The 14,322-nt window shown below is 44.7% G+C and overlaps 1 protein-coding gene across 5 annotated transcripts in view; it reads right to left on the bottom strand.

Moving 5' to 3' along the window:
• Positions 1 to 600: 600 nt before the first annotated feature.
• USP48 (ubiquitin specific peptidase 48) overlaps positions 601 to 14,322 on the bottom strand; it is a 69,616-nt gene continuing 55,894 nt past the window's right edge. For all 5 annotated transcript variants that reach the window (XM_028155390.2, XM_028155389.2, XM_028155388.2 and 2 more), the window contains 5 exons: positions 11,474 to 11,629; positions 7,420 to 7,545; positions 5,922 to 5,970; positions 4,700 to 4,726; positions 601 to 3,425 (listed from right to left, as the gene is read on the bottom strand). In XM_028155390.2, the coding sequence (XP_028011191.1) occupies positions 3,403 to 3,425; positions 4,700 to 4,726; positions 5,922 to 5,970; positions 7,420 to 7,545; positions 11,474 to 11,629 (381 nt within the window). In that variant the 3' untranslated portion in view covers positions 601 to 3,402. The remainder of the gene's footprint in view (positions 3,426 to 4,699; positions 4,727 to 5,921; positions 5,971 to 7,419; positions 7,546 to 11,473; positions 11,630 to 14,322) is intronic.

The following is a 14,322-nucleotide window of genomic DNA, read 5'->3' on the forward strand; positions in this document are numbered from 1 at the left end:
GTTACACTTGAAAAAAACCCCAAAGGCTCAGGATGTGAGAGGAGGAGGTTATTTCCTGTCTCCCTATAGACTTTCCCACACTCAGGACTTGGCACAAGGCTGTTCATTCAGTGAAACCCAATTTTATTTTAATGAATAAAGGACTCCAATGTTGACGATCAAATCCCCAGTTAATATTAGCGTCCATAAAATAAGGTTTTGGAGGTGGTCAACTCCCAGTCTCAAGGATCCGATATGCGGCAGGTGATAAAACCTGCGCCTTGTGGGAAGAGGTGCTCACAGGTGCGTGGGGTGAGAACCGAACATCGAAAGCACTGGCTTTTCACCCGACTGAACTCTGCTCCCCGTCCCTGCAGCACTGACCAGGCTGCACAGGAAGATGCCAGGGAGAGAGGATGCTCCTCCCTGGTCCTGGAACAGGAAAGACCGGCTTCAATGCCCTTCACCCCAGCAGTCACATCGGCGGCAAGTCATCCCTCGGGTATCTAAAACGGGTTCTTTAACCCAGCATTCGCTTTACATGTTAACCAGGGTCTGGCCACATAGACTAACCAACGGGACACTTAAAGGAACAACAACAAAAATTCATCTGGACGAGGATTCCATAGAAATAAAAGGACACTCATTTCTTTTTAATTTGGCAGAAAGATAACAGTAATTCCGAACAACAAAGTCCATGGATACACAGGAAGATACTTATTCCCTCAGGGAATGAAGATGTCCAAATGGCAACCTATATTCCAGGTATGATGTGTTGCACACCTCAGCTTGGGACTGAGGAGTGGTCAACAGTGTAAGGGCGGCAGGAGGACTCCAGCGTTAGAAACCTTCTACCGGAGACTGGCCTAACGTCATTAAAAAACCCACGTGCACGTTAAAAACCCAATGGAAAGCCTCTGCACTAAAATGTGGTCACAGCCAATTGGTCTCCATCTATTTGTCACTACAAAGCCAGAACTGGGCTTTAGGTTACAGCGTGGACCTGATTTTCCCATACAAAGTGGCGAGGGTGGCACTGCCAGGGCACTGCTGCGGGTGGGAAAGCGGTCCCAGCCCAAGGCTTCCCCACTTCCAACAGCACGGAGCAGCCCGTGGGGGCAGATTCCAACTCACTGGGTCTCGGGCCCAGGTTCCCGCGTCCCTAACACAGCTTCCTGGTGCGGGGTGCACGGCCGACACCTGAGCGGCGCTGATGGAACAAGGGGAGACCACTGCTGGGCTCCGAGGACAGGCTTGGGGGCACCACCTGCTCACGGGCCCAGCTGACTCCCGGCCCTGGGAGTGCCATGAAAGGAGTTATTAAAGTGAGATTGGGTTGTCAGCCCGGAAGACGCGCAAAAGGCCGCTATTTCGTGCCATTGCGTGAGAGCGAGACTCGAGTAACAAAATTTAAAACTACTAACAGCAGACTGGGAGAAATAGGTCGGGCTTCGGGGAGCTACTGACAGGTTGATGTCAATCCGCAGGAAGAATGTGCTCTGGCAAACAGCTGCTGAGCAGGGAAAAGGCAGCTGCTGCCTCCAGCCCTGGGCACACCTCTGGGCAAGTCTTTACCTTGGGAAAGAATAAGTCACTTGGCATGTTATCACTCTTATGCGCCAGCTCCATTTGGAGCAAAATAAAAGAGCGAGATCTAAGAATGAGGACCAGACCCGGCTGGCGTGGGCCAGTGGTTGAGCATCGACCTATAAACCAGGTCACAATTAGGATTCCCCGTCGAGGCACATGCCAGGGTTGCAAGCTCGATCCTCAGTGTGGGGTGTACAGGTGGCAGCTGATCAATGTTTCTCTCATCATTTATGTTTCTCTCATCATTTATGCTTCTCTTTCCCTCTCTGAAATCAATAAAAATATATTTTTAAAAAGATGATCAGCTATCTGTGACCTTAACTGAGTCCTTCCCTGTGCTGACCGCAGGTGGGAACTACCTCCTAGGATGGCTTGAGGGTCCTGGGTGGTGCTCTCTCCCACACAGGCTCGTTAAACAAACCCAGTGTCCTCGGGGGGCAAACACAGAAGACATTGCACACACAGAGGGCAAACACAGGAAGCTATAATTTTGCCCAAAAGCCATGGTTATTCTGGTAAAAAGAGCTGTTCAAAAGGGATGCTGCTACCAGGGTGCCTAGCCCTCCAATTGAAACCTGCCTCCCCCTCCGCTGTTTGAGTTTCAATGTTTAGAAAAGGGGGAGCGGGAACCCCAGCACAAACCTAGAGGGAAAAGAAAATGTTAGCAAGAGAGACGCCCAAGTCTGCATCTCTGCCCCCGAGATGTACATACATACTCAACAGAGGAAACAGCGAGACAAACTCCAGTCGTAAACTCTATTTGAAAGTCCTTCAATGTTCTTAGGAATATTGCTTCGGTTGTATGTTGCTCATAACAATAATCCTGAATTGGATAAAATGGCCACTTTCCCCCCTTTTTAAACAAAGTGATGTAAAGATGCTTTCTGGCCATTCCGGAAGAATGTTTTCAAAAAGAGAGGTGAGATGCAAGGGATGGTGGACTGGAGAGACAGGAAGACATTTTACAAAAGCCTGTGTCGTCCACACGAACGAACTTCAGTCCACTCCGCTCTTCTGAGGAGGTCGGATTGTTCAAAAGTGCAAGGCGGGTCTGATTTTCTGCTTCTGAGTAACAGCAGAACTGGAGGAAGATGTGACCACATGTTTTAACATTCGTCGTCCTTTCCGAAAGGCTCGAAAGCAAAAAGCCTTTGAAGCCAGAAACGAGGCAGGGTCCCTTGGTCACTGCAGGCGACACGCGGGTGCCCCCTCCTGTGCCCAACACTAAGAGACAGATCGCCGGGCAGCGTGTGAGGCGGGCGTGCCGCAGCCGACGCGGAGAGGAGTCTAATCTGAAGACACTTTCCCACAATTATGGCAAGTTCTTCACTTTCATGCTTTATTGAAAGTAAAATATGAATCAAAGACAGGTACTGGTAAGCAGATTACGTCTCTAAAGAGTTACGCTTAGCTCAGAGCAGAATGTCGTCCCATTTACTGTGATACAAATTCCTATGGACCAATGCATCTGGCATGAAACTCGAGCAAGGAAATAGAACAGAATTTTACTCCCTCCCGTGACTATAAATCTCATATGTAAACATGATTTCCTGTTACTGCTACTAAACTGGTTTGATCTTTATTCGCCTTTGCCCCACCCCCACCCCTTAAATAGAAAACCTGAAACATTTCCTTCAAGTCTGAGGCCCTTCAGTGCAATCGGCTTTATTTGACACAAGGCATTTGGGACGGTCACTTCTGAATGGTTTTCTGCCTTTTGGAAGAGTAGGGTAATGATTCAATTCTTAAATCCAGCTTTTCTTTAATGCCCTGACATGTCAATCTCCTCTTCCCTTCTGGTCATTTCTTAGCAGTCAGGAAAGGTCCAAGAGATTAATGTCCAAGGAGACCAGTACCTGGGAAAAGAAACACGTGGAAGTATGGTTATGACCCAAACATGCCGAGTCCATGCATTCCCTTCGCCCAGAACACCCCCACCCCCCCGGGGACTATCCACCTCCATCAATGAGTGCAGCAGCCCTTTGGTGCTGAAGGGCAGGGAAAAACATCAGCCACGCCCTGGCTGGTTTGGCTCAGTGGATAGAGCGTCAGCCTGTGGACCAAAGAGTCCCGGGTTCGATTCTGGTCAAGGGCACATGCCCGGGTTGCAGGCTCGATCCCCAGTAGGGAGCAGGCCGAAGGCAGCCGATCAATGATTCTCTCTCATTGATGTCTCTATCTCTCTCTCCCACTCCTTCCTCTCTGGAACCAATGTATATATTTTTAAAAATCAGCCAACTGTAGGTTTTCAGCTAAATCCCATTTCTGTTCAAAGCCATGTGCTGTCTTCACGAAGTTAATGAGATGTGACTGACACTTTCATCTGATGGCCATTTTTCATAAAAAAATTTTTTTTTGCTTTGCTTTGGCTGTGACATCAGGCGTTTCTTTGCCGTCGTGATGCGCAGACAACAAAGGGGCATTGGGAGGAAGGCTTTCCACGGGCCAGTGGCTTTCACTCATTTCCTTTAGCAAAGGCACCCCTGACATCTGATTCAAACCGACTCCTGGGCAAAAATCACAGCCTGCCTGGACCTCTGGAGCCGGCCACAACCAGTTAGAATGGCAACAGTAAATGCCAAAGGTCCGTATTTGGTGGATTAGTAACTAATACTGGTGTGCACAACTATAGCGGCCAAGATGTAGTACAAGGCACTGTGTCTCCATCTAAAGTAATAACCCAAGACATGCCTTAACTCTAAATAGATTAATGAAACCTTTTCACTGAACCTCGTATAGTTCAGCAAATTCTTCTCCTCTAATTCTTATCAGTTGCACACAAACTGTTTTGCTCACAGATGGGACTGACAGGGTGAACTGGAAACAGGTTAAATATAAACCTCGAAATGCCACTAGCTAATTCCCCAACCTCCCCCCTCCCCCGCCAGACAAGAGAAAGCAGAATGGACATGTGCTAGTCGATACTGCGACCACACAGGCCCCATCTGAGGCCGAGTGCTGAAAAAGATAACGAAGAAGCTCGAATAAAAAATGCATTTAACTAAAATTAATTTCAGTCATGAGACTCAGATTGAATTAAATTTTAAAATCAAATTATAGCCTTCACTTTAATAGAAAATTACAGTATGACTCTGACATTCACGAACAGAACATGACAAATGTAACTTACCTTTAAACCCTTCTTCTGGCATACACACTGGGGGGGAAAAAATCCAAATTAGAAAGACTGTCGTGACAGATAGTAAGTAACAAGATCATGTCAATGCCCAAAGATGAGGTTTAAAATAACTTTTAAGTACTTCACCCATAATCATTACTTTTGAAGTTACGGGTGATAATAATCAGATGACAGTCTTCGTTTTTACATTCTGCGCGGCTCCAGGGAAGCCTGGAGACAACCCCGGGACTGACCTCGGAGCTGGCCCCCCTCCTCCCATCCCCACACCAGAAGGAACCACTTTTGACTCTTGTAGCCATTTCTTACGGTGTGCAACCTTTTTTCCCCTAAATCACATGCTTCTATTGCTATCTCACTACTTTAGACAATTCCTCACGGAAAGAGACCGGCTGCACCTCCCCTGATGGCACTGGGATAGGATGCTCTGTTGTTAGGCTGATCTCCAGGCTCACATCACTGGTATTTTTTAAACTTTATTAATACTGCTCGCAGTTGGACCCTTCGGGGTACTGTGGCTGCACTGCTTGTCTAGTATGATTTTTTTCGTTTTTCTGAGTTGGTAGCTCTGCACTATTTCCGTGTTTCATCTTCTCTATACCATCTCCAAGTCAAGGGCACGCTCTTAAAGACCTGTGAGCCTCCGGACAGCCGTCTATCGCTCCCCCTTTCCCGAAGCCTGCATCCCGCGGCTCCTACCCGCACCGGGTGCGCCGGGAAGTAGCGGCCTCAGCCTCACCTTCTAGTTTCATTTCTTCAATGAGCTGAGACACACACTCGAACTGCCCATCTGAGGTGCCGGGGAAGAGGCAGTGTGACATGGGGGAAAGCAATGGGCTAGGAGGATCTGGGGGACAGTGAGGTGTCTAACTGCTTCTTATACAGTTTTCTAACCAGTTTCCTGTTTCCAGGCTCATACCTCACTCCCACTTTCAGGGGTACCTGGGCCTCCCATTCCTGTGTGCCTGATTGAATTAGCTTTGCTTCTTGGTGACCTCTTCCATCTGTAGGCTGACATTTATTTCGTTTTTTTTGTTGTTGTTTTTTTCCCCCCAGGTCAGCTAAATAATTACTACTCTTCTCTCTGCTTTCCATTTACAACATGTACAACCTTTTTTTAAGGTTAATAGTATTATAGGTGAAAGCTTAAATATCTATAATTCCACGTCCTTCTAACAAGTTAATCAACCAATTCCTACAATAAATTTGTCTTTACCTTGCATGACATCATCCATTGCAGCATAATCAGCAATTGGTTCATCAGCCTAGACAACAAATGAAGACAATTCAAAACATAAGGGAGAGGCAGCCAGGAGGAAGTCTGGCCCAGGAGCTGACTACTATGTGGCCACAAGACACAAATCTAAACACCGTCCAGTAGAGAACTGGGTTCGAGCCACAGCCGGCAAAGTTGAGGATTCACGAAGGGTGGCCTGCCTGTAATGGGTCTAACTCATCACCCACAAAAGTGCACACTGTATGTGTGGCATGTTTTCCAGCTCCTAAAAACACCTCTAGATGTAGAGATGTTTAGATGCCAAGGTTACTAAACTGATTTAATTGATGTGAATTCACATGCTGGTGGTGGCCAAGTTAGGTAGGAATAAAAAGTCAGACTGGTCCTCTAGAAATACTAATTAGGTTAAAAATCCATTTTTGTCCTGCCTCACTAACAAGAACAAAATACCCTGATCCTTTTTAGGGCAGAAGCCAACACAGAGCCCGAGCTTCTGGTGGGATTAGCTGGAAGGCCGGGGCCAATGACCAGTGGGGAATCTAATTGCCCACAGGAAGTACAAACCCGTTAATAACACTGCTGTTTCTAGGATTTTAGACGGGCCTCCTAGGACTCAACAAGTCAATAGGTTTTCACAATAAATAATTCCGCAGAACCTACAGTTCCAAGAAAGCGGAAAGTGATCAGCAGGAGGGGTGGGTGGCAGGGTGAGGGTGTGTGTATGTGTGGGGCAGATATGGGTCTGCTCCATCGTGTCCAGGGCCTAGCTTATCTCCCCAGAACTGAGGCGCTTGGGTATGAAAAGCATCTCTGTCACAGTTCAAACACCCTACAAACATTTTAGCATAGTTTGGATGCTTCTGGCCACAAACAAAAGCAGCAACTGAATGTGATGAGCAGGTACCTCTAGACACGAGAACCACTGGGCAAATGAGGCTGGTTCAATGATTCACTTTCTTTGACAATTTCTCAGAAGCCCTACTATCGAAAACACGTCCTACATCCATTCTACCTAAAGCCAGTGTGCATAAGCTGGACAAGAATCCCATGAGGACAACCAAACGTATTTTGACGGTTGAGGCTAAGCCTCGGGTCTGTGTGATTCCTAACATGACAGGCTGCTGTTTCTGAGCCAAGAGGAAATGAGCGAATGCTTTAATAGTAGAAGTATCGTTAATTCTGCTGATCCAGAAGTTAGGGAAGAGGCTCAATCTAGATCCATTATTTTTAACAAAATTATGAAAACTTCAGTGATGCTATGACCTCCTCTAAGTCTCTGCGGCTGGGCCAGAGCTGGAGAACCGAGAAGCCAGCACGAATTCATGGCAGTCACCTGTTACCACACCCTGCTGAGGACCTGGGCAGCTGGAACCACCACTGCAGCAGTTCACACGTGGGTGTGCATCATTAAAACTTCCCAGAGGAAAGAGAAGGAAAAAACCTTCTAGAATTCCTCAGGTAAGAAACCGTCACTTACCTTTAACAAAATGACAGATTCAGGAATGACTCCAAGGGTGCCGAGGGTGGCGCTGTCATCAGTTAAAATCTTTCCATCAATGGAGAGATTCTGGTCAAAAGGAGCGACTGAAAATGCATGCATGATCTGAGAAAAACAGAAAAAAGAAAGTTGGTATAAAGCAAAATGCAGAGACTTATACCCTATTTGAATAGATTCCTGAAAAGATAAAAGAACTTGAGTACAAAAGACATTACTGTGTGCAGCCAGCCCACCTGCTACCTACCGACTGAGGCTATAATCCCACCACATCTGGGACCTTCCCTGGGAGGGCTGGTAGAGGAACAATTATAACCCAGATGCTTTAGTCCTGCGCCTATCACCTCTCCGAGGGTGGGGGTGGGAGATCAAAGGAGCAGAAGGGGCTGGGCTGCCGGCTCCTCTGGTCAGGAGGCCTGGGGAAGGCCACTACTGTCACTCAGCCCAAGTCCCTCAGCCTTGTAATCATCAAGTCTTTAAATTAACCCGCAGGCGATTTGGACTCTTCTTCCTTCTGCTTTGATTCCTTTAGCAAGCAGCCTGGACTACACAATTCGGTCCTTGGGACACACATTCTTAGACTGAGTCCTTCGTCTAGGAACCAAAATAGGAATTCCTTAAGGGTAAAGGACCCTAGTTCTAGCCAAGTGTTAAAAATTAAATACATTCAGAAAGACTACTAGGTATAATACTTACACATTTTCAAACTCAGAAAAAACTTTTCACTTTTATTACTTCCCGGTGTGCACTTTATCATGCTTCATAACTTAGTTACATCCTCATGGAGTGCATTCTATTACATGTATTTTTCATTACTCCTATACCCATGTTAGAGGAAAACCATCCTACCTTTCCATGTACTCTCTTCCTCTACCCTTTGAATCTGGGAAGACAAAAGGAGCCTAGCAAAGCAGCCTGAACCAACTGTATAACAGGGGCCAGGAGATTTCCATGCTGGGACAGCTGGGACCAGAAAAGTGGTTTTAATAACGGCACACAAACAAGAACCTCAACGGGACTTCTCAAAAGGACATCAGCCCCCGAGAAGCGAGCAGGGATTGATCAAACAGGGATGGGTGGCCACAGTGCACTGACATCATCCAAGAACTGCCTATGAAGCAACAAGCCTATTTCTGGGAAGGGAGAAGAATCGACAGGACAGTCTACCAAAGCCGGCCGAGCACACAGGCCCCGGGACCTGTGAGGAAGGCAGTTACATGGAGGCTCTGAGACCATGAATGTGGGAAATGTCACAGCTGCTTGGCTGGAGGAATGCTGGTGCAGATCCCTAAATGCTCATTGTCTTTGCACCACCCTATGGACTAACAACAAACACCCCAGGACACAAATACGATCGGTGAGGGGCTGGTGCTCAGACATTATTATTATTTTTTTAAATATATTTTATTGATTTTTTAACAGAGAGGAAGGGAGAGGGTTAAGAGTTAGAAACATAGATGAAAGAGAAACAACGATCAGCTGCCTCCCGCACACCCCCCACCGGGATGTCCCCGCAACAGAGGTACATGCCCTTGACCAGAATCGAACCTGGGACCCTTCAGTCCGCAGGCCGACGCTCCATGCACTGAGCCAAACCAGTTAGAGCCAGACTTTTATTATTTTGAGTACACAGACAAGGACATTAAAATTCACTCTAGAACTAATGAAACATTTAATAAGAAGCTACCTGACAAATACTGTGCTAAGTGCAAGAAACATAAAAGTGACTGATGCCACCCTGGAGTTCACAGGAGGGAGGTACCTGTAAGATCCAGGGGGACACGGGAGAGAACAGCCAGCTCTACAGCCGGAGGCCAAGACAGGTTTTGTAGAAGAGGTGCGATGACAAAGGAACAAGTGTGTACTAATGAGGAGAAAATGATTTCAGAACAAGGGAACAGGCTCATTAAAGACATGGAGGCCTTTGGTACAATAACTCATAAACCAGAAGTACTAGGAGAATGCTTGAGTAGAACTACTATAAGCCTGTTTAACAAGTAGATACAGCTTTCCTGATCTATAGAGAAATAGGGAACAATGTTTTCCTAATGGTGAGTGGCTCCCTGCTGCTTGCTAGCGTGTGTGTGCGTGTGTGTGTGTGTGTGTGTGTGTGTGTTTGAGAGAGAAATAAGGAAATGTACAAGCAATGGCTTCCACTGCCAGCCATTAAACCTGTGCCAACATTTCCTCCTTTCTAAGGCAGGCAATACCACCCACTCAAAACCTATTTTTGGAAAAATGAAATAACACAATAAAACACTGTGCATCCTTTGAGAAAGGAGATGAATAAATTATACTTCATTTACTTTATGGCATCATAGGTGGATGAATTAGTAATTCGGCAAAGCAAGTTTCTTCAGGTTTTAAAGAACTGCAAATGGGTATGTCTAGGCTAAGCCATTGACAGTTTTACAAAGCTTCTCGTCCTATTACCTTGGAATTGTAGTATTCCCTGGAGGAAAGGCTCCATCAAACACAAAAAAAACATGCTTTTCAAAAAACCACCCACCACAAACCCTGATGCTGTCCAGGCTGCTGGGGTAAAAGGGTCGCATCCAGCTGAAGCTTTCAAAGCTACCACACTGAGCAGCGAGAAGAAATGACATTTCGTTGCCCTCTGTCTGGACCCTGCTTGGGTCCCAGCGGTGCTCGAGCAGGTGGGAGATGAGAGGAAGGACACTGGAAAGGAACCTTCTGAGCAGAGCCCGTTTCGGGACGTTCACTTGAACAGCTGCTGCCTTCTAACAGCCCATTGGTGCAGGTTACACGCTCCGAGATGGAGGTGATTTCTGCTGACTTTTCTGACTTATTCTTCAAAAACGGCAGTCCACAATAGAAGCAGCACAGGCTTTTCAAATGCCGCCACCACAGGGGCTCTTTGTGTACTGGAAAGGGTTTGAATGTTCGAGGTTTACCACTGACAGGCAGAAAGCCGGTGACAGAAGCAAGCTTTCTCAGATGGAAAAGGTACAATAAACAGAGGGGAGATATTGTGCCAACACGTTTATTTTCAGAGCCATGGGTTCAACCGAGGGAAATACTGTTCCCCGGACAATCTGGAACACATGACACCCTCAAAGGAAGCCTGTACTTTTGTCTCAATTACAATGATAAATATCAGCAACAAGAAAAATGCATAACCATTGAACTATGCCACATGAAAGTAGCAAAGAGGGAAATTTGGTCAGCTTTTTGGACATATAGCAGTGACTGAAGCAGATCAGGGGCCAGACTTTTTTCCTGGACATCTTGAACTTATCAGGCCCCTTTGCCTGCGTTCTGAGATATACATTGGCATGCTCATTTACAGTACTTCAGCATAAGCACCGAGAAATAACACTACCGTGAAGCCTTTTCATACTGCCCACACTGCATTCGTTAAAGTGATCTGTAAAGCAATGCATGCTTTTAGGGGGATAGAGAGAAAATGATGTAAAATGGACCTTTAAGAAACAATATGAAAACACCAGTCTGAGAAGAGAGGTGAAGGCAATTTTAAAATTCTACCCAACAGACTTATCTGACACCAAAAATATTATGATAAAAAGAGTTTCTGACTCATCCAATAAACAATTAAGCAGCTGCCTTTTACATCCCCTCAAATTTGACAGATCCTGGTAATAATCGGCTCAAATGCCCATTAAGTGGTCAAAGAGCAGCATTCAGCACAATAAAGTGAGAGAGAGACCAATCATTCTGGAACAACCCCAACATGTTAACAAACTGACACTCAATTTTCTCATTGGAAAGCTCCTCAGAACTTGTTCAAATTTCAGAATCCAAAAACACTTTCATCTTCATAGAAAGCTTCTTGTCTCTCCTAAAAACTTCTGGTCATTTTAAAGAAAGAGTTATTTTAATGTTGGGGCCCTGCAGGCATTACTGAAACCAATAAAACCTTCTCAGTGGCTTAATACATGACTCTCAGAGATCAACCTAGAAAAAAAACCCGTTACACATATAAACATGGGTGGAAAGCAGGAATTTATGAAGGTCCTTTTCGTCCACAACATACTCAGTGTTATGCTGTCCTCACCTGAATTTTCAATTCTTTCAATGTCTGATTAGCAGAAACAAGAAGTGCTTTCTCGCCACGAACTTTTCTATGTCGCATACTCCGTCGAATAACTTGCTTTTGATAGGCAATATAATTTTGATGCGATATCTTTTGCCTTTTTGTTCCTCCGTTGCTCTATAATAAAGATTCAAAACAAAGAAAGCAATGAAATGATCCACAGTATTACTCGTGCTCTACTTACGGGTCCCCTAAACATTGAAATTCAATGTCAGAAATAAGTCGAGGTAATCAACCAAAGAACTTGTATGCATATATGCATAACCCATGGACACAGACAGTAGGGTGGTGAAGGCCTGGGGCTGGGGTGGGAGCGGGCTAGAGGGGGTCAAGGGGTGGGGGGAGACGACATATGTAATACTTCAAACAATAATTTTTTTTTTTTAAATAATCTTTTCTTCCTATATTACTTTAAAAAATAAGTAGAAACTCATTAACAGGCTCATAAAACTGATTAAAGAAAAGAATGAAATGAGATATTCTTCTAACTGCATGTAAGCTCCAAGGTTGTTTTAAGACTTTATAAAAAGGGCATTTAAAAGCAAAATGATATGTCTGAAAGATTTTTTTTTTAATCCTCATTGGAGGATATGTTTATTGGTTTTAAAGAGACAGAGAGGAGAGAAACATTGATCGGATGCTTCCTGTATGTGCCCCTCCCACCTGGGATAGAACACACAACCTAGGTATGTGCCCTGACTAGGAACTGAACCCACAACCTTTTGGTGTACAGGAGGACTCTCTAAATGACTGAGCCACCCGGCCAAGGCTAAGATTATTAACTGAATTCATCATCCTAATTTATTTGTATTAAGTATTTTCTTCTGTTCTTGAGAATGACATGGAAATTAAGTATAAACTGCTGAGAACTTTAAACACTTCCATGCTGGTTTAAGTATTTAAATGTGAAATGTCATAATGAACTTAAGGGCAGTTCAGAAACAAAAATACAGGAATCCACATGGGCACATAACACATCTTATACTAGTCGTAAGGAAAAAATAATAGGTAAGGACCAAATGTCATTCTACAAGACTCCTATAAATGCCTCATCAAGAGTCTAACGGAGGCCCTGGCTGGTATGGGTCAGCGGTTAGAGCGTCAACCAACGTAACGAAGGGTCACAGGTTCAATTCCTGACCCTGGTCAGGGCACATGTGGGAGGCAACCAATCAATGTGTGTCACTCTCACATCAATGTTTCTCTCTCTCCTCCCCTTCCCTCCCTTCCACTCTCTCTACAAATTAATGGGAAAAATATCCTCAGGTGAGGATTAACAAAAAACAACAAAAAAGAACCTTTTCCCTGGTTTAATGAAATCTGAATGAGGTAACCACGAGGCACTGGAGTGTCAGCTGCGCACGGCAGAGCTGCTTAGGGATCATTATGGACACAGATGCCACAGTCATTACCATGGGAGCTCCAGAGATTTACAAAGCTGAAGAGGATCAGGATGCAAACACAGAAGAGCATTTGTTTAGGGTGATGCCCACAGGCTAGGAACTGCACGAGGCTAGGTTCAACGATTCTAACAGTCGTAAGGAAAGGTTAAGTAAACATGGGAGTTCATAAAAAGTCAAAGCTGATGAAACATTTTTCTTAATCTCGATCTACTATTGAAAGAAAAAGTAAAACTGGATCTAAATTCCACAATTAGGAAAAATATCTACAGCAATGTAAAATTTTACTTTAGAAATACAAAACACAACCAAATAACAAAGCCCTGAGCATTAAGCATGAAACATTTTTTAATGACTGGTTTTAAATGGGTCTAAAAGCTTTTCCCAGAATTACTTAAAAAACAAACCAAAAAACAAAAAAACCCCATAGAATTTAAATCCAACTTATCTGACAAAAAGCAGCCAAATGGTTTTAGATGGCTTTTAGTTACCTAAGTGATAACCAATACTGGGTTCATTATTAACCTAAATTGTAGATAAGGTCAGTCAAAGGAACTAGGTTGATCTAGCTTAAGAGAAAAGAGGAAAAGAGATTTGTTCATCTCCATTAGGGACAAGTAGAAATCATTTGCTATTATGGGGATTTACAACAGCAATGATAAAAGCTATCTACGTACTGAGATACTGTAATGTACAGTTGACCAGGCCTGAACAACACGGGTTTGAACTCTGCAGGTTCATTTAAACGTGGACCACCCCCCTCCCCCGCAATAAATACAATAAGTGTATTTTCTCTTCCTTATGATTTCCTTTTATTTTTTAAAAATATTTTCATTCATTTTTAGAGAGAGAGGAAGGGCTAGGGAGAGAGAAACAGCATGCGAGAGCAAAACATCAAGCAGCTAACTCCTGCACGCCCCCTACTGGGAACCCAGCATGCAACCTGGGCAGGTGCCTGATGGGAGGAGCCCAGGATGACACCCAGCCAACTGAGCCACCACAGCCAGGGCTCTTCCTTATGACTTTCTTAATAACGTTTTTCTTCCTCTAGCTTACTTTATTGTTAAGAATACAGTATAGATTATGTATAATATACAAGGTGTGTTAACTGGCTGCTTATGCTATTGATAAGGCTTCCAGCCAATGTAGGCTATTAGGAAAGTTTCTGGGGAGTCAAAGTTATACGTGGATTTCTGACTGTACGCGGGGTTGGCAGCCCGAACCCAGTGTTGCTCAAGGATCAACTGTTACAAAGAGAAGGTCTGAGGAGGCTGGCATTCTGAAAAGGCTAGATATTCTGGGACTCCACTCTTTTCTAAAGGAAGGTTACACTTGAGATTTTATTGTGGGACAAGAACTATTTAAAACATCTGGAGTATTACAACTTCCAAACAAGGAGAAGGAAGATAG

Source organism: Eptesicus fuscus, chromosome 9 (genome assembly GCF_027574615.1).
Source record: "Eptesicus fuscus isolate TK198812 chromosome 9, DD_ASM_mEF_20220401, whole genome shotgun sequence".
Lineage (NCBI taxonomy): Eukaryota > Metazoa > Chordata > Mammalia > Chiroptera > Vespertilionidae > Eptesicus > Eptesicus fuscus.